This window comes from Portunus trituberculatus, chromosome 15 (assembly GCF_017591435.1).
Source record: "Portunus trituberculatus isolate SZX2019 chromosome 15, ASM1759143v1, whole genome shotgun sequence".
Classification (NCBI taxonomy): Eukaryota; Metazoa; Arthropoda; class Malacostraca; order Decapoda; family Portunidae; genus Portunus; species Portunus trituberculatus.
Genome location: NC_059269.1, coordinates 5,050,168 through 5,077,958, shown reverse-complemented (window position 1 = coordinate 5,077,958; position 27,791 = coordinate 5,050,168). Strand labels below are relative to the sequence as shown.

General features: G+C 39.0%; 1 protein-coding gene across 6 annotated transcripts; it reads right to left on the bottom strand.

The window, feature by feature from the left end:
• Positions 1–106: 106 nt before the first annotated feature.
• On the bottom strand, positions 107–27,181 carry LOC123504178 (glutamate receptor U1-like). 6 transcript variants are annotated; one of them, XM_045254520.1, is made up of 11 exons: positions 27,104–27,181; positions 23,077–23,178; positions 21,040–21,103; positions 20,538–20,681; positions 20,099–20,189; positions 18,660–18,972; positions 18,305–18,522; positions 17,816–17,996; positions 17,559–17,658; positions 4,737–4,866; positions 107–889 (listed from the first exon to the last, which is right to left on the bottom strand). In XM_045254520.1, the coding sequence occupies exons 2-11, from the start codon at positions 23,168–23,170 to the stop codon at positions 734–736; spliced, it is 1,491 nt and encodes a 496-aa protein (XP_045110455.1). In that variant the 5' UTR covers positions 23,171–23,178; positions 27,104–27,181; the 3' UTR covers positions 107–733. The 6 variants fall into 6 exon arrangements, with proteins under 6 accessions (XP_045110455.1, XP_045110458.1, XP_045110456.1 ...); XM_045254523.1 differs by lacking the exon at positions 21,040–21,103; XM_045254521.1 differs by lacking the exon at positions 27,104–27,181 and having other exon boundaries at positions 23,077–23,583.
• Positions 27,182–27,791: the final 610 nt, after the last annotated feature.

The following is a 27,791-nucleotide window of genomic DNA, read 5'->3' as shown; positions in this document are numbered from 1 at the left end:
TATTGATTTCAAAACTTCAGTCTGTTTATGAACGTGGATGCTATCCCAGCTTTGTTTTTCATTGACACGAATTATAACGTATTTGGGTAATGAAATTGAAATTTAAAGAGGCAACTTTTTAATCATGTGGCTAACATTTCTTCATATGAGGCTGCTCAGTAAACTGGAGATACTGTACATATAAGAGGTTGAAAATATAAGGATGGCCTTTCATTTTCTCAATGAGGACATGATGAAAAAAATAATTACATACACATATCACAATAATTTGACCAGTACAGTATTATAATTGATTTATTTTTACTCGTATTTTACTGGTTCACTTTGTTATATTGAACATAATTATCAAACTCTGCAATTACTTACAACTTCATACTCAATATATCTCATGTTTTTATTCTTAGAATAACTTTCTGCTTCCTTTTTCCTATTGATATACTTTTCTTCTTAATTGAAATTAATACAAGCCATTTAAACACTAAAATGTAATTTTCAAAAATACCATATAGTTGTATGTACTATATTCACCTAGTTAGCTTATAGTGACCTGGTAATAAGTTCTCCAGGCATGGGTTACATTGTCGAGAATGCAGTTAGAGTTTGTTATTATCTTGGCTATTGGTTCACTAGCTAATTTAAGGATGGTGATTTAAAGTATCACTGAAATATTAGTTGAATGCTCATTGCCATAAGTGCAAATTGACCAATTGACAGAAATACCTGTCATCACCACTTACCGATACAACTTGAAAAATTGCTGACGAAGAAAGATGACACCAGGATATAACGTTGGATTTTCTTTGTTTTTGTTCCATGCATGCACCACCAACTCAACCAAGAATGTCAGCCCTGCAAGCATGAGGCCAACGAACAGGAGTGTAAACATTCCCTAGAGAAAAAATATAAATATTACATTTATATATTTGACAATGGGGATTCTGCCTTTGGCAGAAAATCCTATATATGAATGAAATTTCCACATATCACGGACGTTCATAAGGATAGGATGAGCAACCTACTAAATACTTTGTGGTTTTAAGTAGCTATATTGAGTTACTTTCATACAAAGATAAGCACTGGAGTGAAGCAGGACATTATAAATTTGTATTATACATTGTACTGTATTGTAGTGTGTGTGTAATTCACTGTTTGTTTGATCTGCTGCAGTCTCTGACGAGACAGCCAGACGTTACCCTACGGAACGAGCTCAGAGTTCATTATTTCCGATCTTGGGATAGGTCTGAGACCAGGCACATACCACACACCGGGACAACAAGGTCACAACTCCTCGATTTACATTCCGTACCTACTCACTGCTAGGTGAACAGGGGCTACACGTGAAAGGAGACACACCCAAATATCTCCACCCGGTCGGGGAATCGAACCCCGGTCCTCTGGCTTGTGAAGCCAGCGCTCTAACCACTGAGCTACCGGGCCATGTACCGTGTGTGTGTGTGTGTGTGTGTGTGTGTGTGTGTGTGTGTGTGTGTGTGTGTGTTTTACCTAGTTGTAGTTTTACAGGGCCTGGGCTTTATGCTCGTGTGGCCCCGTCTCCATATCTACACTTATCCAATTTTTCTTTAAAACTATGCACACTTGTTGCTGACACCACTTCTTCACTCAAACTGTTCCACATCTCAACACATCTTTGTGGGAAACTATATTTTTAACATCTCTCAGACATCTTCCCTTTCTCAGCTTTTTACTATGCAATCTTGTGCTTCGAATGTCATATTCTTCTCTCAGGATCAGTTTCTCATTATCCACTTGGTCCATTCCGTTGATCAATTTATAAACTTGTATCAGATCCCCTCTCTCCCTTCTCTGTTCCAGGGTTGGTAGATCCATAGCCTTTAGTCTCTCCTCATATGTCATCCCTTCAAATTCTGGAACCATTCTTGTAGCCATTTTTTGTAGTCTCTCCAACTTCCTTATGTGTTTCTTTTTATGAGGGGTCCACACTACTCCTGCATATTCCAATCTGGGTCTTATTATAGTACTTATCAATTTCTTCATCATTTCTTTGTCCATGTAGTGAAATGCTACTCCAATATTCCTTAGCAAATTATATGTCTCTCTGAAAATTCTATCAATATGGCTTACCGGTTGATTGTTTTCTTCCATCGTCACTCCTAAGTCCTTTTCCTTTTTACTTTCTCTAGTTCTACTCCATCTCCCATCTTATAGATTCCCATGGGTCGTCTTTCACTCTTTCCCATTTTCATGACATGGCTTTTGTCCACATTGAATTCCATTTCCCACTTTTTACTCCATTCTCAGATCTTATTTAGGTCTTCCTGCAGTATTTCACAGTCCTCTTTTTGCTTTATAACTCTGCACAGTTTCGTATCATCCATAAACAGATTTATGTAGCTGTTCACTCCTTCTGGCATGTCGTTAATATATATGAGGAAAAGTATTGGTGCCAATACTGATCCCTGTGGCACTCCGCTTTCTACTGCTCTCCACTTGGACTTCATATGTTTAACTACCAGCCTTATTTCTCTCCCCCTCAAATAATTTTCCATCCATCTCAATGTGCTTCCTTTTAAACCACCCTTCTCCTCTAACTTCCACAGTAATCTTGCATGTGGCACTTTGTCAAATGCCTTTTTAAATCCAAATAAATACAGTCAACCCATCCTCTCTCTCTTGTACTCTATCAACTATTCTAGAATAGAAACTCAATAAATTAGTTACACACGACCGTCTTTTCTAAAACCAAATTGGCTATTTGATATTAATTTGTTGTCTTCAAGGAACTCGATCCATTGTTTCTTTATTATTCTTTCACACATCTTGCATATTACACTAGTTAGTGATACCGGTCTGTAATTTAAAGGTTCTTCCTTCCTTCCGCTCTTATATATGGGAACCACCTCAGCTCTTTTCCATTCTACTGGTACTGTTCCATTTTCTATTGAGCATTTTATGATGTATATAGGACTTGCTAGTTCTTCCCTACATTCTTTCAGTATTCTGCCTGAGACTTCATCTGGTCCCATTGCCTTCTCTTCATCCAATTCCTTCATTAACTCTTTTATTTCAAGCTTGGTTACTTTAATCTCTTTCATATAGATGGTCTCTCTATTACCCTGTGGCCTTTCAAATTTGGATTCCTTAGTAAAGACCTCCTGGAATTTATTATTTAATAGTTCTGCCATACTTTTGGGGTCTTCCACCATCCCGTTCTCTCCTTTTAACCTTTCTATTGTTTCTTTTTGCCTAATTTTTCCATTTATGAATCTGTAGAACAATTTTGGTTGCTCCTTACATTTTCGACAATGTCCTTTTCATAGTTCTTTCCTCATCCTTCCTTACCTTAACATATTAATTTCTCACCGCCTTGAAGTTTTCCTTATTTACTGGATTTATATTTCTCCTCCACCTTTTCCATGCTCCATCTCTTTTCTTCTTTGCCCTAGCACACCTTGCGTTAAACCAATCTTTTTTTCCTTCTTCTTTAGGTCTATATTTCGGGACATAGTCCCTGACTCCTGTTTTGTATATTTCCAAAAATAAGTTATACTTCTCTTGCACTGTCTCTGAGTTTTCCATCTCTTCCCAGTTAACTTATTTGAAGTAGTTCTTGAGATTCTCAATATCAGCCTTTCTGTAATTTAATCGGTCTCCTTTGTATGAATTGTCTCTATCTTCATTTCCCTCTTCTATATCCATTTCTAATATCACATGGTCACTCTTTCCCAATGGACACTGATTTCTTATGTGTGTGTGTGTGTGTGTGTGTATATGTGTGTGTGTGTGTGTGTGTGTGTGTGTGTGTGTGTGTGTGTGTGTGTGTGTGTGTGTGTGTGTGTGTGTATTTACCTAGTTGTATTTACCTAGTTGTAGTTTTACAGGGCCTGGGCTTTATGCTCGTGTGGCCCCGTCTCCATATCTACACTTATCCAATCTTACTTTAAAAGTATGCACACTCGTTGCAGACACTACTTCTTCATTTAAACTGTTCCACGTCTCAATACATCTCTGGAAACTATATTTTTAATATCTCTCAGACATCTTCCTTTTCTCAGCTTTTTACTATGCGATCTTGTGCTTGGATGTCATATTCTTCTCTCAGGATCAGTTTCTCATTATCCACTTGGTCCATTCCGTTGATCAATTTATAAACTTGTATCAGGTCTCCTCTCTCCCTTCTTTGTTCCAGGGTTGGTAGATCCATAGCCTTTAGTCTCTCCTCATATGTCATCCCTTCAAATTCTGGAACCATTCTTGTAGCTATTTTTTGTAGCCTCTCCAATTTTCTTATGTGTGTGTGTGTGTGTGTTTTTTTCCGTTAAGGCCTATAGCGCCTGTAGGCTCACTTGAAGAGTGTGTAGGAAGCGCTGTTCAGCTTCCGCCCATTAGTGGCGCAAGCAATTTTATTTATAGTGGTACCTATATTAGGGCCCATATCACCACCCAAGCTCATCTTGGGTGTAACCACCTAAAACCTGGGTATCATGGTGACATGTAGGTAACTTTAAACCACTCAACAAATGGCAAAGTGTTTAAGGCTGTACATGATGGGATTCAAACCTATGTGTGGACTTCTCCCCGATCCCATGCTCACCAGGGTGATACCTAATCAGTTTATACTGTTAAGTTTTTAAAAATATATGTTGAAATATAACTGTGCAAAATTCAAATTCCTTTTCAGATTACCATTTTGATATTTACTTACTTTTTTATGTTTTATTTATTTATTTATTTTCATTAACATTAATTTTTCTTACCCAGAGTCCCACAATACCATAAGGCTCCTTGACAGTTATGGAAATGGGTGCTTTGAGACATGCTGTAGCATTGGTAAATTCTTCATATAGCCAGTTGCTATACAGGTCATGTTCCACCATTGACTGGATTCTGAAGCATACATGCAAACATTTTTTAGATTACATTTGTACATTGAAAGAGTAGGAGATGGAACTATAATATGACTGAAAATGCATTTTGTATTCCTGCTTGGCTGAAAGCTACATAGAAAGCCTGTTGGAAGTCAGGTACTAAATTAGCAACTAATTTAAGGAGTGTTGTAACTTGCAGCTGTATTAAATTAAAGGAAATGAAATAGGCATGAAAAAGAGTTGTTAATGATTAAAGGTGTGTGTGTGTGTGTGTGTGTGTGTGTGTGTGTGTGTGTGTGTGTGTGTGTGTGTGTGTGTGTGTGTGTATTTACCTAGCTGTATATTATAGGGTTTGAGTGGGGCTCCATATCTACATTTATCCAACTTCTTAAATTTGTGCACACTTTCTGCTGCTACAATCTCTGCACTCAATCCATTCCAAATATCCACTGTCCTATGTCAAAAACTAAACTTTTTAATGTTTCTTGAACACTGACTCTTCGTGATCTTCTTGGAGTGTCCTCTTGTTCATCTACCTCCATCCTCCATCAGTGATACCAGGTCTTGTCTATCTTTTTCATATGGTTTATAACTTATACATCTCTTTCCTGCCTGTCCTTCAAAGATGGTAGTTCCATTTCCTTCAGTCTTTCTTCATAAGGAAGATCCTTTATTTCTGGCACCGTCTTTGTAGTGGTCCTTTGGATTCTTTCTATTCTCTTGATGTCCTGCTTGTATGGTGACCAGACCACTGCTGCATATTTTAATCTAGGTCTTATCATAGTGGTTATGATCTTTTCATTATACTCTTGTCCATGTAGTGAAACGACACTCTGATGTTAGTCTGGGTCCTATATCTTGAAGCAAATAACCCCATTTATGCATCTTTCTGGATACAGGGTGTCTTGTATAATCACTCCCAGGTCTTTTTCTTCACTCCTTTTCATTATAATCTCTTTTCCCACTTTGTATCCCACATAGGTCTTCTATTACTTTTATCCATTTCTATTACATGGCATTTCCTGTTATTAAATTCTAATGTCCAGTCTTGGCTCCACTTCCAGATCTTTCTGCAATTTCATACAGTCTTCGATGTTCTTTACTTCTCTCAAAAGTTTCGCATCATCCACAAACAAATTTATGTAACTACTCAGACCATCTTGCATATTGTTAATATATACTTAATTGATGCCAGCACTGAACCCTGTGGTACGCCTAGTGAATCTGCTCCAACTGGATGGGGTGTCTCTTATCATTGTCCTCATTTCCTTATCTGTTAGTTAGTCTGTCATCCACTAAGATATTTCTCTTTATTCCTACAATGTGTTCTATTTTCCATAGGAGTCTTCTATGTGGTACTCTGTCAAAGGCCTTCTTGATATCAAAATGCACCATATCAACCCATCTATCTCTCCCCTTGCACTTCATCTATTACTCTTTTATAAAAACTTTGTAAATTCTTTATGCATGATTTTCTTTTTCTGAAACCAAATTGGGAGTTATTTATTATTTAATTTTCCTCCAGATATTCAAACCATTTTTTTTATTACAATTTCACATATCTTTCCCACAACACTAGTTAGTGACACTGGTCTATAATTAAGGGGTTTGATCTTTACTCCTCCTATGTATTTTGGGACTATATTTGCTCTTTTCCACTCCCTTGGTATCTTCCCTTCCATCAGAGAGCTGTTGATCACATCCCAGATTGGTTCCACCAGTTGTTCTCTACATTCTCTCAGTGTCCATCCTGACACTCCATCTGGCCTCATTGCCTTTTTTATGTCCACCCCTTCAAATACTTTACTGATTCTTTGATTATGGACCACAGTGTTTCTTAATCCTTCTTGTGTTGCTCGGTTGTTTGGTTCTATGAAATTTCCCTCTTTATTAAACACTGATTTAAAGTCTCATTCATAAGTTCACTCATTTCTTCTGTTGTTTCATATGTCCCTAAGTTAACTTGGTAATGGTCTCTCTGTCATTTTTCCATTTATATACTTATAAAAAGATTGGATTCCTTTTCACATCTCTTCACTACATCTTTTTCAAAATTTCTCTCCTCCTCCCTTCTTATTCTAATGTATTCTTTATGTGCCTCTTTATACTGCTTCATATTTACAGTGGAGACTCAATACTCAAACTTAATTAATTCCAAATGGCTGTTCGAGTATTAAAAAGTTTGACTATTGATACCTAGAAACCAGGTAATTCATTCTAATCTTTTTGCAAAACTTCAAGTGTATAAAAATTTCAATGTATTCCTTTTTATAATTTTGATTTGTACACACCATAAATGAAAGCTGGTGATGGATAACTTAGAGGAGGAGGGGAGAAGAGTGGGAGGAGGAGGGAGGTTGTTGGAGGACAAGTCACCATATCCATGAAAATGTCTTAGTAACTTTTCTCCTGGTTTTATTCCTGTGAATCCACTAGTGAAGGGATGTGGCTCACTAACACTTGCACTCTCACCAGATTCCTTATTTTCACCACTAATAAGCCTCTTTGGTGCCATCATAAGTTTTCTAAATGAAAAGCTACCAACACAAGGCAGGTTGTTTTTCTCAAGACTACGGCAGGACTAGGGATGTGCACTGGCACCCGGTATACCAGATTACCGGTATTATTGGTAATAAGGTATCAGAGTGGGATAGTGATGGTTGTGAGAAGGGAGAGGCCAGAGCTTTGTATACGACCAAATGTGTGGCTGTTTGATTACCAGATATTTTCATCACTAATAAGCCTTTGATATTAATGTAAGTTTATAAATGGAAAAACTGCAGACAGAATGCACAAGAATGTTATTCTGACGACTGCAGCAACACAACTGGTTGAGGGAGGAGAGGGAGAGGCCAGGGAGGCTTACAACCATGTGAGTGGGCATTCGACTATCAGGAATTTTTTCAAGTAGAGGGGATCCTCGTGATTCAACCGTTCACAGTTTGAATTATCGCCAATTCGAACTCAGTTAATTAATACCCAATCCTCAAGGTTCGACTGACTGACTCATGAATTCGACATTCATATTTCGCGCGCCACCCACCCGGTCAAATCTGCCGCCACCCCAAATTTGCCGCAAACCCGCCAGGCGGAAGTGTAACAGTAACAGTAACAGTAAGGGTGGGATAGATAGTGGGGGGGAAATAAGAGATGAGTGGAAGAAAATAGTGGGGGTGAAAAGAGAAGAAATATAGTAGTAGGGAGTAAAGTTGGCGGGCAAACCGCCTTGCTGATTTTTTAATGTGTTTTCTGTTTTAGCCAGTCAGCGGTCGGGGTTGCTCAGCGCAGAAGTGTAAACCAATGGTACCTTGTGCTTTAAAGGCGGCGCCACACTAGCACCTTTCCATCAACTTTTTCTGTCAACTTTCTGAAGACTGTCAACTTTTGTCGACGTTAATCGTCACACACAAGCTTGCTTCTGCCTTTGTTGTGTTTGTCAACTGTAAACAAACATGGCGGCCCCTTCACCCCCAGCAGGCCATTGCTATTTTTTCGTTGCTATTTTTGGCCTATAATGCTCTCTATGAGAAATTCTTCAGACAGCTTTGTCCACTCATAAACAACAGAGCTGCTCATCTAGGCCAGTTGTTCCTTGGAAGTTCTGCCTTGGAACGTCGCAGTCCCAGAGAAATGTAAACAAACAACTGAACTACTTTTCACTGTTAGGCTAGGACAAAAAAATACAGGGAGTCCTCGGGTTACGACGTTGATCGGTTCCTGACACGCGTCGTAACCCGAATTTCGGCGTAAGTCGAAACATTGGAAAAAAAAAAAAAATTCTTACCTTTATTCCTTTGGTTGGCTTGCACACTGGAAGGAGGCATTGCAAGGGAGGGAGAGACAGGCTTATTGTGTAGAGGAAGCTGCAGGTGCTGGAGATACTGGGGCTGGTGAATCAAGAGAGGCAGAACCTTCAGGTGCTGGAGATGCTTGGGCAGGTGAGTCTGGAGGTGAGGCAGAACCTCCAGGTGCTTGAAAAACTGGGGCAGGTGAGCCTGGAGGTGAGGCAGAACATTCAGAAGGTGCTGGAGATTCTGGGGCAGGTGAGTCTGGAGTAGTAGAGGCAGCTGAGGTAGAGGGTACAGGATCTGGTGCAGGCCTCTCTACCTTCTTAAAATACTGCTCCAGGTTAGTCTGAACAGAGAGCAACCTCTTCTCATCCAAGATCTCCTTGTAACATTGCATCAAATCCATGATGCCTCTGGAAACCTCAGTGAATCTTTCAAAGTTGGGATCCATAGCCTCAAAAGTTGCCAATGCTTGATGCATCTCAGCAAAACCTTTTGCCAAGCCCTGCCTTGTGAAAGCCCTAGGGTATGGGGTGGGTGCTTCTTCTTCTTCCTCTGTGATCTGCTTCTCCAGTTGTATAAGGTCCTCAGCAGATAACTCCTCTCCATGAGATTCCAGCAGCTCTGTAACATCATCAACCTCCATCTCCAAATCAGTTTCCTTACTCAGGGCAACAACATTCTTAATAACATGCTGAACTGTGTCCTCAAACCCATGGAAATCACCCACAAATTAAGGACACAGTTTTTTCCAAACACCATTCATGTTTGTTTACTTAACCTCCTCCCAGGAATCAGGAATGTTCTTCACGGCATCAAGGATGTTGTAGGATTTCCAAAAGTCTTTTAGGGTCAAATTCTTCTTGGTTTCAGTTGCCTGTAAAGCCATAGCAATTGTCCTTCGGAGGTAGTAGGCCTTGAACGAAGCTATCACTCCTTGGTCCATAGGCTGTAACAGGGCCGTGGTATTAGGTGGAAGGTAAACCACCTTGACATTAGGGTTAAAGTCTCCCAGGTGGGCATGGTGTCCAGGGGCATTGTCCAGCACTAGCAACACCTTACAAGGGATACCCTTGGAGGCCAAATACCACTCCACACTTGGCACAAAATAATTGATGAACCAGTCCTCAAACACCGCAAGTGTCACCCATGCCTTCTTATTTGCCTTCCAAATGACTGGTAGTTGACTCTTCCAAATGCCCTTGAGTGCCCTTGGATTTTCAGCCTGATACACAAGCAAGGGCTTCAGTTTGAAGTCACCAGCAGCATTTTCCCAAAAAAGTAAAGTTAGCCTCTCCTTGCTGGCTTTATCACAGCCAAGCAGTCTCTCAAGGCTCCCCGCTGTGTTGGGTGATTCTTCTGCCAATATCATCCAGTAAGTCACTGGTCTGGCCCGAACACACTGCTGGTCTCCACAGCAAGCGGTGAAATATCATACCTCCAGGCCAGGTCCTCGTAACAACGGCGCTTGTGATGTTCGGCGGCGCAAGCCGCTGCCCCAGCAGCCAAGGCACAGTCATTAATGTGGGTGCTGCAGAAGGTGTTTACGCAGGTGGCATCCCACATCAACATCTTGCCTCGTCTGAAGGGAAAGACTGTAATGCCGTCTGGGCGGCGTCCGTCTCCACAATCCAGGCCTTGGGGTTCAAGGGTGGCCACTATCCCAGTGGCAGCCAGGGCGCGGTACACCACATTGTTGAGAGCAGCATGGCATGGCAGGCGTCCGGGGTTCCACTGGCAGGACAGACTGTGATGGCCTAGGGCATCTGTTAAGGCTCCACAGCAGCAGCGGTGAGGCTGTTGAACCTGCAGGCCCAGCCTCAATGCAACATTTATTTGTACGGCATCGTCGAGGAGGAGGAAGCCGAGACTCTCTACGGAGATAGCAGAGAGCCAGGCTCCGCTGTGCGGTGCTGTGGCAGCGAGGAGCCGAGCACGGTCGACCTGGTTGGCATGGGTGAGGAGGTCATCCAGGTGGTGTTGGGAGGCTGCACCATCAAGGGTCCTTTGCCAAAGCCCAAGGTCTACGTTCAGGTCTGGGCACTGAGTGTTACGAAAAATCACTACTGCAGAGTCCAAGTGGTCCTGTCTGTCGCCATTGAGGCGGCGGTTGATGGTACAGACCAGGTCCCTGGAGGCCTCTAATGAAGCGATGTAAGCTGGCAGTGCTACATCTGAAAACCATCTCACACCCAAGCCCCCACAACGGAGTGGCAAGGAGGCTTGTGTCCATGAAGAATCACTGTCAAGCTGGACGTTGCAGCACTGAGATATTGCATGCCGCATCAACTCGTCAATCTCTCTTAATGATTCGCTGGCTGCATGGACAGGTGCTGAGCGCACTAGGTATGTGGCCCTCGGTACCGCTGCGTACCTTGACAAGAAAAAGAGGGCAGCGTGGCTGCCAATGTTGGATGTTCTGTCAATGAGAATTCTTGTTGTGTCCTTCATTTTCCCAGGGTCTCGTCGCTGCTGTGGGCATGGATGTGGGAGCCCAGCATAGACAGACATGTGAGTGATGTGCGGTGAGCAGTGGGGAGGGAATCGTCCATGTGAGGGCCAGAGTTCTCGGCGTTGTTGGCGAGGGTCTCAACGATGTTGTGTGTGTGTGTGTGTGTGTATTTACCTATTTGTGTATTACAGAGCCCGAGCTAAGCTCTCTGTGTCCTGTCTCCTTGTCCATTCCTGTCATATCTCTCTTGCATCTGATTGACACACACGCGTCAACGACATGACTGCTCAGTTTATTCCACTTATCAATGCTACGATGCGGAAACTGTATTTTCTCACGTCATTTAGACAGATGTCCTTTATTAGCTTTTTCCATGTCCTCGGAGATGATTACTTGTGGTCACCTTTATCAACTCTCTATCCAGTATGTCAATCTTGTTCACCAATTTATACATAGTTATCATGTCTCCTCTTGTTCTTCTCTCTTCTAATGTGGTCAGCCCCAGCTTCCTCAGTCTTTCCTCATAGTCTAACTCCTGAGTCCTGGTACCATCCTTGTTGCCAGCCTTTGTACCCTTTCTACCTTCTTCACATTTTTCTTCATATGCGGTGACCAGACACATGCTGCATATTCTAGCTGGGGTCTTATTAAGGTACATAATATCTTCTTCATCATTCCTTCATCTAGGTAGTGGAATGCAAGGCCAATATTTTGAAGCATGTTGTATGTTTTCCAAAAAATCTTGTTAATGTGTTTCTCCGGTGACAAAGTGTTTTGCACGGTTACTCCTAAGTCTTTCTCCTCATTGGTCTCTTTAATTTTCTCATCACCCAGTCTGTAATCCCAGTTTGGTCTGTATCTACTTCTTCCCATTTTCATAACATGGGTCTTGTCTATATTAAATTCCATCTGCCACTCTTTACTCCACTCATATATTTTATCAAGATCTTCCTGTAACTTGTTACAATCTTCCACATTCTTTACTCTCCTCATAATTTTAGTATCGTCCGCAAACATGTTCATATAACTGTCAATTCCTACTGGCATATCATTAACATAAATCAAAAACATGATGGGACCCAGCACTGACCCTTGTGGAACTCCACTGGTTACCTTCTTCCACTCGGACTTCTTTCCTCTCACCACTGTTCTCATTTCTCTTCCCATTAAGTAATTTTCCATCCATTTTGCTAGTTTATCATTTACTCCTCCAGTCATCTTTAGTTTCCACATCAGTCTATTGTGTGGTACTTTATCAAAGGCCTTTCTCAAGTCCAGGTAGATAGCATCCACCCATCCCTCTCTATGTTGTAGTATGTCAGTCACTCTTGAATAAAAACATAATAAATTGGATACACACGATCTTCCTTTTCTGAAACCAAACTGCCTTTCACTCAGAATGTTTTCACTTTCTAGATACTCACTCCACTTAGCTTTAATTACTTCTTCACATACCTTGCACAATATACTAGTCAACGATACTGGTCTATAATTTAGCGGTTCCATTCTACTACCATTCTTATATATAGGCACAATGTCAGCTCTTTTCCACTCTTTCGGGACTAATCCTGTTCGTATGGAGGTTTCCACAATATCAAATATGGGGTTCAACAATTGATCCTTACATTCTTTTAGCAACCTCCCAGATATGCCATCAGGCCCCATTGATTTATTAATATCCAGATTGCTTATAATTTTCCTTACATCTTCCTTAGTAACCATGATGTCCTGCATTTGCTTTATTTCCGTAGGCCTTCCTCCCATAAAATGCTCCTCCTTTGTAAACACTTTGCAAAAGTTGTCGTTCAAAATTTCAGCTATCTCTCCAGCATCTTCATATACTTCTTCCCGTTTTTACCTTTTCTATTGCCTCCCTTTTATTTAGTTTTCCATTTATGAATTTGTAAAACATTTTGGGTCACTATCACAGTTTTCCACCACCCTCTGTTCATATTCCTTCTGTGCTGTTCTCCTTACTTCAACATATCTATTCCTTGCTGTTTTGTAGCCTTCCCTTGATAATACATCACTGTTTTTCTTAAGTTTCTTCCATGCCTTTTCTTTGTTCTTTTTTGCTTCTTCACAATTTCTATTAAACCACTGTTTATTATTTAAAGTCCTCTTTCTGTAATATGGCACAAACTTTTTCACAGCAGAGTTATACAAATCCATAAATTTATCGTACTTCAATTGCATATCTCTTTCCTGGTATACCACGGACCAGTCAATTTCATTAAAGAACTCCCTTATATGGTTATAATTTGCCCTAGTATAATTTAATTTTTCCTCCCTGCGTTCCACAATCTTATTCGTGCTTAATTCTGTATCCAGCTCAAAGCTTAGGACATCATGATCGCTTTTCCCCAAGGGACTTTCATGTTCAATTTCCTCTTTTAGAGAGATTCCCCTGGTAAATACCAAATCCAACCTTGCTGCAACATCTTGTCCCCTGCACCTTGTTGGTGATCTCACCCACTGTGTCATCAAGTTATTTGTTGCTACCTTTAACAATTCTTCTGCCCACTCACCACCATTCACCACTTCGTAGTCTTCCCACACTATTTCTTTGCAATTAAAGTCTCCAACTATCATCACTCTATCCTTTCTGTTGAGTTCTTGCTTCATTCTGTCTAGAGTATTTCTCATCACCATTTGGTACTGTTCATATTCCCAAGCACTGGTTCTGGGTGGTATGTATACTGTTATAATATTAATGTCCCTCTTGCCATCTGTTATAAGCATACTTATCACTTCCTCATTTCTCTTACTATAGTTCACCTCCTTCACTATCAGATCTTCCTTAGTAAGAACCATTATACCACCACCACCTTTATTTTTTCTATCATTTCTCCATACTTTGTAGTGTTTTACAACAAACCAGTCTAGCTTTATTTCGGGCCTTAGCTTTGTTTCCACTACACACATTATGTCCGGTTCGTTATTTCTTAGGTAATCCATACATTCTAGCCTCTTAGACAGAAATCCATCTATGTTCGTGTAAGTCACTTTTATTCCATTCCTAGTCTCGTTCTTCCATGTAATGCCTATTCCGTCTGTTTTATCCACCACTTCTTTAGCCTCCCATTTCTCATCCTCCAAAAAAACTTGATCTTTTCCTCCTCTGTTCTTTCGTCATTCCTCTCCTTCACTTCAGATACTAGCTCCTTCATCTTCATTCTCTCATCTTGTGACATATTTCTTCTTATGTAAATTGTTTTGGTTTCCTCAGAGTCCTTAAGTTTCCAAGCCCTCCTCAACAAGGCCTCCGCTGCCACCTGAGACTTTAATTTCAATTTTAATGGTCTATTCTTGCCTTCCTCAAAAGCTCCCAATCTCACACTTTCTTCTACCTCAGCATATAGGTCCTCTTCTTCCACAGAGATCTTGTTCAGTAAAGACTTAATCTTGTCATTTTCCTTATCCCTCCTGTCCTGCCAGTTCCTGTTAGTTTCCTCCCGCAATCCTATTATGATCACACATTTTTTCTTTTCAGCGATATCTCTCACCACATACTCATTTTCCTTTAGTGCCTTTACCATTTCCCTCTGCGTAATCCCTTTATTTTCCTCTTCCTGCTTTTTTACTATCTCCCTAAACGACCTTTGTACCTCCAGATGTTCATGATTCACTTCTTTCATCCTGGTGTCAATTAGATTAAGACATTCCTCTTTCTTCAAGTCCCCTTCGGATATTTTTATCTCCATTTCCATGAGTTTAGCCTTCATTTCTTCGCATTGTTTCCTTAGTTGTTGGTTTTCTTTCTCCATCTCTACTTTTTCCTTCAACAGCTCTTTATTCGCTAGCGTTAACAAGTAGATCTCTTTTTTGAATGAATCATTCTCGGCTAGAACTCTATCCAGTTTTTCTTCTATTGACAAAATGCTTAGGAACTTACTCTCCAGCGCCTGGATTCTTGCATCCATGTCAAGTTTCTGCAGTCCTTTTGGCGTAGTAATAAAACCTTCGAAGTCTCTAGTTTGCCTGGACGCCATTTTTGTTGTTGTCAGCTGATTACGGCCAGAACGATCACCGTCCACACTCCCCTCTCAGGGATCACTCTCCATATCACTCACTTTCAACACTAAGAGACAGTAGGACATTTACGGACACAAAACTTAGAGTTACCCGGGCCCTGTAATACCATAGGTATTTTCTTTCTTCCTGTACGCAGCCGGAGACGAGCCGTCCTCTCAACGACGGCGACGTGCGTGTGTGTGTGTGTGTGTGTGTGTGTGTGTGTGTTTACATAATTGTATTTTACAGTGAAGACTCAATACTCAAACATCTTTGAAGTCGAACTTTTCAATATTTGAATGCAAAAGTTTGACTTTGTACTTGAAAAAAATATTGAACGTCTGCAAATGTGGTTGTAAACAAAGGCTCCCAGCCTCTCCCTCCCCACTGCCACCAGTTGTCTGGCCGCAGTTGTGAGAACAACAACATTCTCCTGCATTCTATCTGTAGTTTTTCATTTAGAAACTTACAATGGCACCAAAGAGGCTTATTAGTGATGAAACTAAGGCATCTAGTGAGAATGCAAGTGTTAGTGAGTCACAGCCCTCCACTAGTGGGTTCACAGGAATCACACCAGGAGACAAGTTACAAGACATTTTCATGGATGGTGACTCATACTCCAACGAATAACCTCCCTCCTCCTCCCTAACCTTCTCCCCTTCTCTTCTATGTTATCCATCACCAGCCCTCACTTATGGTAAGTACAAATCAAAATTATAAAGGAAATTTACATTGAAATTTTTGTAAACTGAAGGTTTTGCTAAGGTTAGAATGAATTATCTGATTTATAGGTATTGGTAGTTGAACTTTTTGATACTCAAACAGCTATTTGGAATTAATTAAGTTTGAGTATTGAATGTCCACTGTACTCATACTGTCCTGTCTCCATATCTATAAGCATCCAGTTTAACTTTAAATATATGAATATTCTTTGATTGAACCACTGTTTGTTTCATCTAGATTGTTCCATATTTATATGGTGTTATGCAGAAAGCTGTATTTCTTGACATCTCTTCTACACACAGTCTTCTTTAATTTCATGTCTCTACAGTCCCATGTAAATAAGTCTTCTTTGTCTACTTGGTCCTTCCCCTTGAAAGCCATTTATAAAAAAAATCAGGTCTCTTCTCTCTTTTCTCTGCTTTAATGCTTGATGTTCTAATCTGTTTGATGTTTCTTTGTAAGATTAATCTTTCAAACTAGGAACAATTTTGGTTGCAGCTCTTTGAATCCTTTCTACATTTCTGATATCTTTATCTTTTTTATTATGAGGTTACCAAATAGTTGCAGCATATTTCAGTCTCGGTTGAATCATAAATTCTATCAACTGTTTCATAATCTTTTCATCCATGTAAGTAAATGCTTTTTTTCATCTTTCTCAGTAATTCATAGGCTTCCTCAACAATACTGTTTATATGTTTTCTGGTGATAAATTATCATCTTATAATTAGAGATCGACCAATATGTTTTTTTTTCAGGGCCGATACCGATACCGATTATTAGTAGTCAAGGAGGCTGATAACCGATATTTGGAGTCAATATTCATTTGCAGTATATATATATATATATATATATATATATATATATATATATATATATATATATATATATATATATATATATATATATATATATATATATATATATATAACATGTTTATATATATATATATATATATATATATATATATATATATATATATATATATATATATATATATATATATATATATATATATATAAACATGTTTTATTTGCCTTATAAGTTTATTAACATCAGAGAACAGAAGGAAAGAATAGGAGGTGGGGGGGGAAAGCATGGGAGAAATCTTCATAAGTTATTCCTGATAACGTTTCCTATGAAACTGCTCGCTACCAACAGATGGCAGCACCGCCACTGTTCTCCAAACTTTAACCCACACCACAACTTTCTCCTTGTATAGTCCTTGTTCTCCACCGTGTGTGTAAGTGTAAGCACTGTGCATGCACAACTTTCACTGCTGATTGACTGTTACCGTGGCTCTGCTTGTAACCAATCAGATGGTGCTGTGGGTGGGACAATGCTGGAGACAAAGTAGTGACAGCAGACAGAGAGGCGTGGCTGCATCAGAGCCAAAATAACCCTGTTTTCAATTGATCTCTTATCTATCCTCGAATTTTAAAAAAAAGGCGGATACTGATATGCATCAAAATACTTAATATCGGTGATGATAATCGGCCCGGCCGATAATCGGTCGATCTCTACTTATGATTAAAAAAATAATTTTTTCATTTGGTTTTCTTTATTTCTTTTTCTCCCATAATATAGGATCTTGTCTGTCTTTTTTGCCCTTTCCTTCTTCCATCCTTTTGCATTTTTTTTGTGTGTATGTCTGGAGAGAGAGAGAGAGAGAGAGAGAGAGAGAGAGAGAGAGAGAGAGAGAGAGAGAGAGAGAGAGAGAACTTAATATAAACTCACATGAAGTTGATAAAAGGCATGTGATGAAGTCCATGGCGACCAATGATGCAGAATATAAGTGGAAAGAAGTGTTCCTTGGCAATGTAGTAATCACAACTCCCTGCAGAAAAGCAGGAGCTGTGATATAGGAACAATGTTATATACATGCTGTATAATGACAAAGCTGAGGATCAGGAAATTTGATAATTTTTGTTATTATGTATATATGTGTACAAATCCTGTTGGAAAAAGAAGAGTTTGGGGGAATAGTTTTAAACCTGTGCTGGAGAAGTCATCGGACAGAATCTTCTTTATGGTAGTTATCTCTACAAGGAGAGCATAATCCTCATGCTTGACTAGGGTACGTGCAGCTTGAAGGAGCTCAAATGCCTTCAGGAACTGTGACCTTCCCTGTGCCTTTGTCTCTTCTAGCTCCAGATAGATGCCCTTCTTTGAATCCTTTGGAATTAGAATTAATAATGCTAACACACATAGTAACTCAGAATGAATTCTTGTATTTATTTTTCCTAATCTTGTTTCATTTGGTGACACTGAACAATAACCATAAGCAACAAGCAGTTATTTGAGTCTTATACATGGATAATAATTGCACACACTTCATTATCTTTGGGTGTGCTAAAGGAACATAAGTAATACTTGCAATGAGCTGTTGAGCTAGCAGTGGAATTCCAGGAATCATTTTTAGTTTACTAAAGGTCTATCAGTGATTCATGAATTAGGTTTTTTGGTCTGTCTTGATTACTTACCTTCATATATGCAGTGAGTGCAGTTGATGTTTCAAATATAAGGCCATACTCCTTCTCGTCAATCAGGTCTCGAAGGTTGTTGATTTTGACTGGAATATGTCTGACAGCAAGGAGGGAGGTGAGGGCACTTGAGTAGCTCCTCATAATAACCATTACCGTCAGCAGCCACAGCCCAATCATTGCCTGTGCTGACAGAGTGTCCGGGATACTCTGCAAGGCTGATGAGTCATCTGATTAACATCTGATGCAAAAAAATCTCAACATATTATGTTATAGTACATGCACAGAGATCGAGTGTATTTTGCTGAAGTTCAAGCACAGGACAGGTTTTACACACCTCAATGTAAGAACTCACTTTGCTGCAATAGAATAGCCAGCTGATCCCAGGAGCATCTAAGAGCCACCATGATATTAGAAGTGATGGGCAACCTTTCCCATTCTAGAGCAAGTCTGGAGAGTGTAAGGGTGATGCAAGCCACACAGAAAGTCAACCAAACTCCAAGCCACACAAGAGGCTGCAGAGGGTTGAGGAAGCCCCAAGGATTAAGTTGAGCATGAGCTCTCTTCACCAGGATCTTGTAATAGTCAATCATTATTGGATATGAAAATTCAGCTGCCTTTGTCCGTTCTTCTGTCATTCCAAATGGACCCAGTGCCAAGTCTGCCTCCTGAAAAAAGAAGAAAAAAATTAAGATCTAAAACTGTAGTTGACAAGGAGTTGATTGATAATGTTACATGATTTCGGGCTTCTATTCATTAAGAAGAAACTCCAATACACCAGCAAGGCTGATGGGATGATTAGTGTAGTAGACTCTAGCTAGTACAGTAGTAACGTGCTGGCCTGGCATTACTATGGTTGGCAGATCGAGTTTCACTCAGGGTAATGAGTTTAAGCTGCTTACTGGGAGGTAACTTCTGTGGTTGGAGTGCCACAGTGGAGAGTTCACCTGGCTGATGTTCTGGAGACCATTAGATGTGATGGATATCAGAACTAAAATCAATGAACTTTTATTGAAGGAAAGAAAACAGGATCATGTCATGCTTTAAATCAGAACCAGTCAGAGCAGTGGTTCTTAACCTGTGGGGTGCACCTCCCCTAGGGAGCGTCAGCAATTTCCAAGGGGGGGCACGAGCCCTTGGGAAAAAAACAGGAATGTCTCTAATTTGTACGTATTTGTCATTCTCTTAATGAGAGCATGGTCATGTAATGAGAAGTTTATGAAAATGCAAAAGTATTGTCTTTTTCTTTAAAGTCTGGGAGGGAATTAATTGTGTACACAGATGCAAGGGAGGTGTGGAGGGAAGGACAAATTCCTAGAGGGATCATGATAAAAGATTAAGACTTAAGAACCAATGAGTTAGAAACTTAAATAAGAAAATTTGCTAGAATGAATTAGGATTTCACAAACAAATGAACAATATATGTATATAGATTAACCAGTTGCCAAATTGATGAGATGAAAGAAATGTAAGGATTCTTATACACCACTAAAATACTCACATTTTTAACATTATTGAGACTGCTTTGAATATTCTTGATATTTCAGTGATAACAGCAAAAGTAACAATTTTTTAAGAGGTTTGTATTGCAAGTATGTGTGCTTCCTGTTTCTTATATAGTGTAATTATTGTCATAAGAAACTAACACTATGCAAGTAGTTTAGTGACGAATGGTGTCTGAAATGTACCATGAATTGGGAGAGACATAATCAAAGCTTCAATATAATGAGCACTGAACAGTGAATGACAATTTATGGCAATTTTACAGTTTCAGTGGGTTAGTACTGTACTCACATTCCGCCTCACCATGCCGATCATACCGTTCCAGTTGCCCAATTCGTCCGGGGCACCCCATGCCCCGTCTGGTGGTCTCACTAACGTGTAACTGAAAATACGCCAGCTAGGACTTAGGTATTTTAGAATAAGTAAACACACAAACACACACACACACACACACACACACATATATATATATATATATATATATATATATATATATATATATATATATATATATATATATATATATATATATATATATATATATATATATATATATATATATATATATATATATATATATATATATATATGTGTGTGTGTGTGTGATCAAAATGGCACTGTGAAGGCATGATTTAATTTGTATATCTGTGATGAATAAATGTAACAAAGGATAGGATACAATTATGAAACGGCATAATAGAATAAGTTCATATGTACTGATGATAGTAACCTAAAGTTGAGCGTGTCGGCAAGAGCGTTCAGCAGATTGGCCATTGGGCCGCTGATGGTAATGGTGCCGTCAGATGCTTCCCTCACCTTCACGTGTGGTTCCCATTCCTCCACTGCAACCCTTAAAAATGTCTCGTGGCCCACGCTGAGGACATTGCAACGTGAGTATGAATACCTCATCCCTATATTCCCATACCTAAAACTCATTCATATGCCCATGTTTTATACTATCTTGGTAAATATTCACGTTCATTTACTAGTGGTGGCCAGATACAAGTTATAATCTTGATTTTGATTTGATTTGATAAGTTTATTGTTGAAAAAAAAAGTACAACAAAGGAGATCGGAGGAGCCTGCCACCCATCCCCCAAACAAATGTTCATAGAAAAATCTTGAATCAAATGCATTAGTGCTATAGAAGGAACTTAGGTAATGATTCATGCGTGTGTGTGTGTGTGTGTGTGTAAAATAGGGTGCAATCATATAAAGTTGTCTTGACTGACCTGTGCTGGCTGGGGTCCTTCAGGGTAACATTGGTGTGGCCAAAGGGATGGTTAGGGTACCAGCCTGTGCAAGTTGCCGAATAGACGAGGGTATGAATGAAAGATCTCGTCAGCGACATGTTTGCTTATTAATCAATGAAAGCTTTCATGTGTATATTATTTGTACATAGCTATGTGCTATAGCAAAAAACGCAACAAGGCATTTATTAATGTCAGTGCTATTCAAGATAAGAATAAATCTAATCTCGTAAAACCACCAATATCTGCAAGTAATACTAGGTAGAAAGAGTATTACTTAATTTATGCCGGAAAAAAAAAATTATTCTGGGGATTTCGATCTTTGCTGTCAAAAATCTACCTTTCTCTTATCATATCAACAAAAAGATACAGTGACGGTTTATCCAATGATTTGATTTTTTCTCATATATCACGTTTTTTTTTTTTTTTTCGTCTCAGCGTAAAACATAGCGTTTCTTATTATGACAGTGGTGATGTGATGATTGGTGGCGGTTCTCTACGCTTCGCTTAGCGGTAGTTTAGTCATAGTCCTACACATTTAAGCGTCGTGTCACGGCTATGTGCTCTGGACAGGCTTTGGATATTTTCAAGAGTTTTATTTGCGATTCTGTACTAATATCGGTAGTTTAGCAAATATTTTTCATCATCAATGGCAAAAACACGTTTGAAAAATAAAAAGAAGGAAAAAATTCGTCTTTGAAAAATAGTGCCTGTGATGATGTGCGTAGGGAGGAGTCTCGATGCTAGAACAATAAATGACATACATGGCCAGCTACGTAGGACTAAAGCTCCCTTGAGGAAAGATAATAGGAACTACATCATGGAATCGATGTGGAAGTAAATGTAACTTTTATTGCCGGCGACCATCAATCTACTTACCGAGGCCTGTTGTTAATTTTGTAGTGTCCGTCCCCAGTGATGGTGATAGATAGAGTATAGAGTGATACAACATTCTGAAGGAATGCAAAGCCGTGGATATTCCGCCGTAGATTCCTCTTGTTCGTAATTTACTTTGTGCACATGATAGAAGTATAAATATATAGACGAAAAATTGAATAGTAATTGGAAATGCATGTGAAAACAAAAGCCGCTCTATATATTCATAGATATGTTTTTTATTTGTCACTTGATTCGTCACACACAGTGAACATTGACTAGGGAATTTCCACATTTCACGCAACTGACACTTCCCATGACATACGTGCCTTAGATATTGTTCAAGAAAAGCTTTGAATATACGTGTATGTCTCTAGGAGAGAAGAAGAAGAAGAAGAAGACCTACTGATGTGTCAATCCCTAAAGAGAAAAGCAAAATTATTATCTATGATTGGAGGATATCTAAGTCTGATTTCCATGGTCACTGTCCATCACCATTGATTATTAAAGATTAAACCAGACATAATTCAAATCGACATTATATATTATTTGTTTTACTCACAACAAAAACAGAATACAAACAAATAAGCTAAGTAATTGTTGATTATGTAAAGAAAAAAAAAAAAAAACGTGAACACCGACCAGTAGCTATTAGATTTTTTTTTTTTTTTTTTTAAGGAAAGCGAAAGTAAATCAGGCAAATTGTACGCAAACGTTAAAAACTCGGTAAATGTGTAAATGCAATCCCCCTCTCTTTGTGTCTTGAACTGTGAACTTTTCAAAACAATACGATGAAGGAACAAAATATACAAGGCTTTACGTGCGGTTCATGACTACAGAAAGACGAGCAAAGACACTTAGATTCTAACGCGTAAAGTTTATTGCTTGTAATGAGCCGCTGTAACGATTCATGAATTTCTCAGTTGTCACGCAATGTTGTACTACTTACTGTCCACTCACCGCTCACATTCACAGTAGCTCCACGTCCTTATCGGGTACTGCGCAACACTTGTGTAGATTGATTGATACACTGATGACCAAGCAACATACAAAAATTTATGTCATAATCGATCGGGAAGGTAATAATTAGTGGTGGACACAGTAACAATGTAAGTAAAGGGACAGTGATGGAATATTACTTACCCGTGGGGAAGCGGGAGGCATCGAGAAGCCGTGGGAGGAAGAACAGCAGCAACAGTGGCAGGCAATGATACAGCAGATACATCACACAACCCATTCATCAAACTGATGAGTTCACAAAATAAGATCGTCTGTATTGTGTGCGATGATACAATAAATAATCACTATTGATAGCTTTAAAAGACCAAGTCCTATTTACTATACGTTTCATAACGAAATATTGTAACACTTACAAAGTCTAAGGTCAGTTCACACGTGTCAATTTGCGACTGGAAATGCTAGCGACTAGAGTTATTAACTAGATTTTGATACCTTGTGGGTGGAAAAACTAACCGTGATACAAGGCTGTGTGACACGTTGGTCTTTTCCAGCAGCTAGCAGCTTCGTTTACATTGTGACGTCACAGGAGGGTTGAACTAGTGGTGTCCAGAGGCAGAGATGATTTTGCAGCTAGTGAGGGATAAATAGCATGTCTGGGACCCGAAAAATTAGTTGTACAGCAAAAAAAAAAAAAAAAAAAAAACGTAAAAGTGCATTCGATGATATCGCTGTCACTCTCCGATGACTGTTACCTTCTCAGCATGGAGTTGTTGGAGGTGAGGATTGAATACTAGTAATGATTTAATGTGATCGCAATTGTGCTTAGTCTTATTGCTAAGATGAACACTTTTCTTATAAGAAATGTAGGCCAACCAGACGATACTTCCCTGCCGCTGTGTGAACGTGTTCCGGCTAGCAGGGCTCTGTCGATACTTCTAGTAGGTAGCATTTCCAGTCACAAATTGACACATGTAATCCCGCTTTTACATGACAACAATCATTATTCTTCATATTCCTGCCTCTTATTACACTCACACTAAAATAATGAGCTGAACTGAAGACTCGTCTTGCTTACATTAAGATTACAGTTTTCATCTGATTTACAACCCTGCAGAAGTGTGAAGTCTTTCCTTTGAAATATGTTGATGTATCTTACTAGTCAAGTTTTAGTGTAAACTATGATTGGTGATTGTCGTATTGCAGCCGTTTCTGGGCTCCGAACTTAATATTTGTTTGTTTGTTATAGAGTTAATTATCTAATCAACCATTCTCCTTACATTACATTACACATTACTTACGAATGATAAAGCATATTTGGTAGAGACTATGACTTCCTCGGATCAAGCTGATAAATTTTTAGTCAAGTATATCAGTACATTATGGTGTGCTCAGCTACTTAAGATGTGGTCAGACACCACCATAAAGAGAAGCATATACCTGGGGGAACCGTGTCGCTCTCACCCGCCACTTTCATTCTCGATGGCTCCTAACAGCAGTTACCCTTATCATTAGTTATAGATACACCATTTGTATACGAAAATATGAATAAATAAATAGATAAAACAAGAAAATCTGACGGCATTTTTGTCCTTTTAGGATTGTAATAAAAAGTACAGAAATACATTTTCAATAAAAAAAAATGTTGCGATTTCAATAATATCTTTAAGATTACGGATCTCTCCTGTACAGGGTGTCTGTATTTTTAAACTCTAGATTATACTACACAACAATATGTTAATCTAATAATCACATTCATCCTTCTGAGAGAAATAAAAGAGAATACGCCAAGTACACCTTGCATGGCAAAGCTTCAAACACAGCAGCAGAGCAAATAATACCTTGGACGCCATGCATATATTTAAAACAAGATATGGATAATATGTTTTGAATATAAATAATCAAATGTCTAAAGGAAAATCTTTACCAATTTTTTTGTAATTCTTTATTAGCAAGGAAGTGGTGTATTCTGATGCAGGTTTTAACAGAACCAGTTTTTCACCAACATAACAAAAAGGTAATAATGCGAGTACGTAGAGAACAGTCCATCGGGCCGTTGTAGATTGTCCATTCGTCCTGCGTCAATAAACATAATCTAGTCAGCTTGCATGGGATACGGAACAATACACACCTGTACCTTTCTTTCCCATTCCTCCACGCTATACTCCCTGATACACACCTCAAATGAAACGGAAAATACCACACTTATTTGCGCCACCATTACCTAGTCATGGTGCTGTACGACTGCGAGTATTATGACAGCCACATTCTTGATAATAAATCATACCTCTAATAAAACAGAAAAGCCTTTCGTGATGGCACAGATTTGTATACCCTTATTCTTCAGACGACAAACGCTTATTTATTGTTGTATAAAGTGTACAGATAAATCATCACGTTGTATGGCTACTATCTATGTAATTTTAGAGTAACGAATTTTAACAGGATCTGGCAAATGATCTCATCAGAGTAGAAATGTTTCAAAATACGGCCTCGGGTACTAAATGATGGCCTGGTACCAAGAGGAATGGAAGGGATTAACAGTCAGTCAGTACAAACTAAGAATTCCTAATTTCGAATCTACAGAAGTGCAACTTAACGTTCTTCCTTTATAGGTTAAGCAGCTTTTCCTGTCGATGACAAAGGAAGTTGACGAATAGTACTAGGACTATAACAATACTGAAAATCATTTGAATATTAGTGAAGCATTATAAGCAGTATTCGTGAAATACCCGAGACTCATGAAACAAAATCAACGAAATAAATTATGCCAATAATAACACCACCACCACTATCTACCACCTTCACCGCCAAGTTAGACAGACGAAATGTGCTGTAACCATGAAATGAAAGAATGCACTGCACTCTAGTGCTCTAGTACGGAATGGGGAAACATTCATTGTCAGTTTTTCTACAGAAGGAAGTCGTCATATTCTTGCTTTTGGTATTTTTTGTTGTTTTTGTTTCTTTTCTCGTTCAATTATTCAAGCCTACACATGCACACGTGTGTGTGTGTGTGTGTGTGTGTGTGTGTGTGTGTTTCAGTGTCCTAAGCCTACGCCGCTACTGTGAACATTAAGTTGGTGAACTTGACAGTGGAGTTGATGGACAAAAAGAACACCTGGAACATGTCCTCCATTGTCCATGTGGGTCACGGCAAATGAACTTTGAACGACTTCCTTGTGTGTTAAATCGGGCATCATTGCCTGCTCCCGGGCAAAAAAATCAAGAATCATTGACACCGAGAGCTGAACAAGAACGTTGCATTACCATCGCATTACACTGTGCGCACTCTCTGCTTTCGTATTCTAAATCGCGTGTTTCGTGATGTAAAGCTATTTCATGATTTGGAAAAAAAAAAAAAACGTCAAGTACGTAATCAGATGTATAGCTCCTCCTTTAAAATGTTATGGTTCGCTTTTGGTCTTGTATATCTACAAAGGTCAGTAATGGAGTATAGGGTATATTGAATAAACTGGCGAATGTTCTGACAAAATCAGGCTCTCTTTTTTCTAATATTTACCGTGGTTGTGCTAATGTTTTCACTGACTGATGCAATTTTCTGTATGTAAAACATTTGACATTATAACTTGTCTCAAAATCAGTTTGATAGCGTCATTATCCCGATTCTTATTTTTATCGCAATTGTTAGAGCTGCAATTGACACATTTCTTTATGAAAATCTCTGAATCAATTTCCAAATTGAACACATTTAAGTAATTCACAGTATAATATTGACAAATGCAGATAGGTACTACGAAAAATTAGTTAGCTGCCCTTAGAGGTATTTCTATATACACTACACGATTAATTAATGTGATTTAGCCTTTATTTCGAGGACATCCACCATTAACATTCTCTCTCTCTCTCTCTCTCTCTCTCTCTCTCTCTCTCTCTCTCTCTCTCTCTCTCTCTCAGCTATGAAGAAAGATAGGAGAAGTTACGATTATCCATGCTGAAACAGAGTTGGGAAAGAGAAGACTTTACTGGAAACATGACATAACTAGCCGAAAAAAAAATTGATAATACCATCTGATCATAGCCCATAAAGAAAAAGAAGTATATAATCTTTTAATGAATCTCGGGACTTTGCACCTGAAGACTAACTGATTCTTAGCAAGCATCCACAAGAACTTAATAAAACCGTATAATCGTGGTTCAAATGTAAGAAGGCTATCAGATTCAGATGAAGTGAAGTACATACAATACACACCTGAGCAACCTGCAACGCTCCACTCACTGCGCCCTCCCTGCCATCCACTGCTGGCCATGGACTATGAGACTGTAACACTCACTCCTCTATTGCTCCTGCTCCTCTGCCGCGCCTACGCTCCCAACACAAGCGTGCGGAAGTCGCGATGAATTATTAGAGATCTGCAAGAATTCCACGGTATTACAGAGTCTCTTTCTACTGTCATGCTCTTTCTTACATTATTACTTTTTTTTTTTTTCTTTCCTCCGGCGTCATTCTTGAAGACTGTAGGCGTCCCGTGTCTAGTGGTTGTCATGTGTTGTGAAAGAAAAAAATCGTCCTGGTAGGAGATAAAAAAAAAAAAAATAATTTGTGTATTGATGGTGATGGTAATGGTTGCGATAGTAGATGGTGGCGGTAGTAGTGGTGGTGTTGTGGTAAATAATAAACATTCTTATAATTTTCCTTATATATATATATATATATATATATATATATATATATATATATATATATATATATATATATATATATGTTAATAGTAATATTAATGCAAATGATAACAGCAACAACAACAAAATCGCTGCCACACCTATAGTCATTAATGCATAATTGAAATCATCACAATTATTATGGTTTATTCTGTCATGTCTTGGCCCGTAAGCTGTTATTGGTCTCCCAACACCGTAGTCTACAATAGTCTCTTCCA

Coding starts and splice junctions, on each gene's coding strand:
- LOC123504178 (XM_045254518.1), bottom strand. CDS start 22,228: ATGTGGAAATTCCCTAGTCAATGTTCACTGTGTGTGACGAATCAAGTG. Junction 20,682..21,039: donor AAGGACCCCAGCCAGCACAG/GTCAGTCAAGAC, acceptor CAATGTCCTCAG/CGTGGGCCACGAGACATTTT. Junction 18,523..18,659: donor GGCTATTCTATTGCAGCAAA/GTGAGTTCTTAC, acceptor ATGACTCATCAG/CCTTGCAGAGTATCCCGGAC.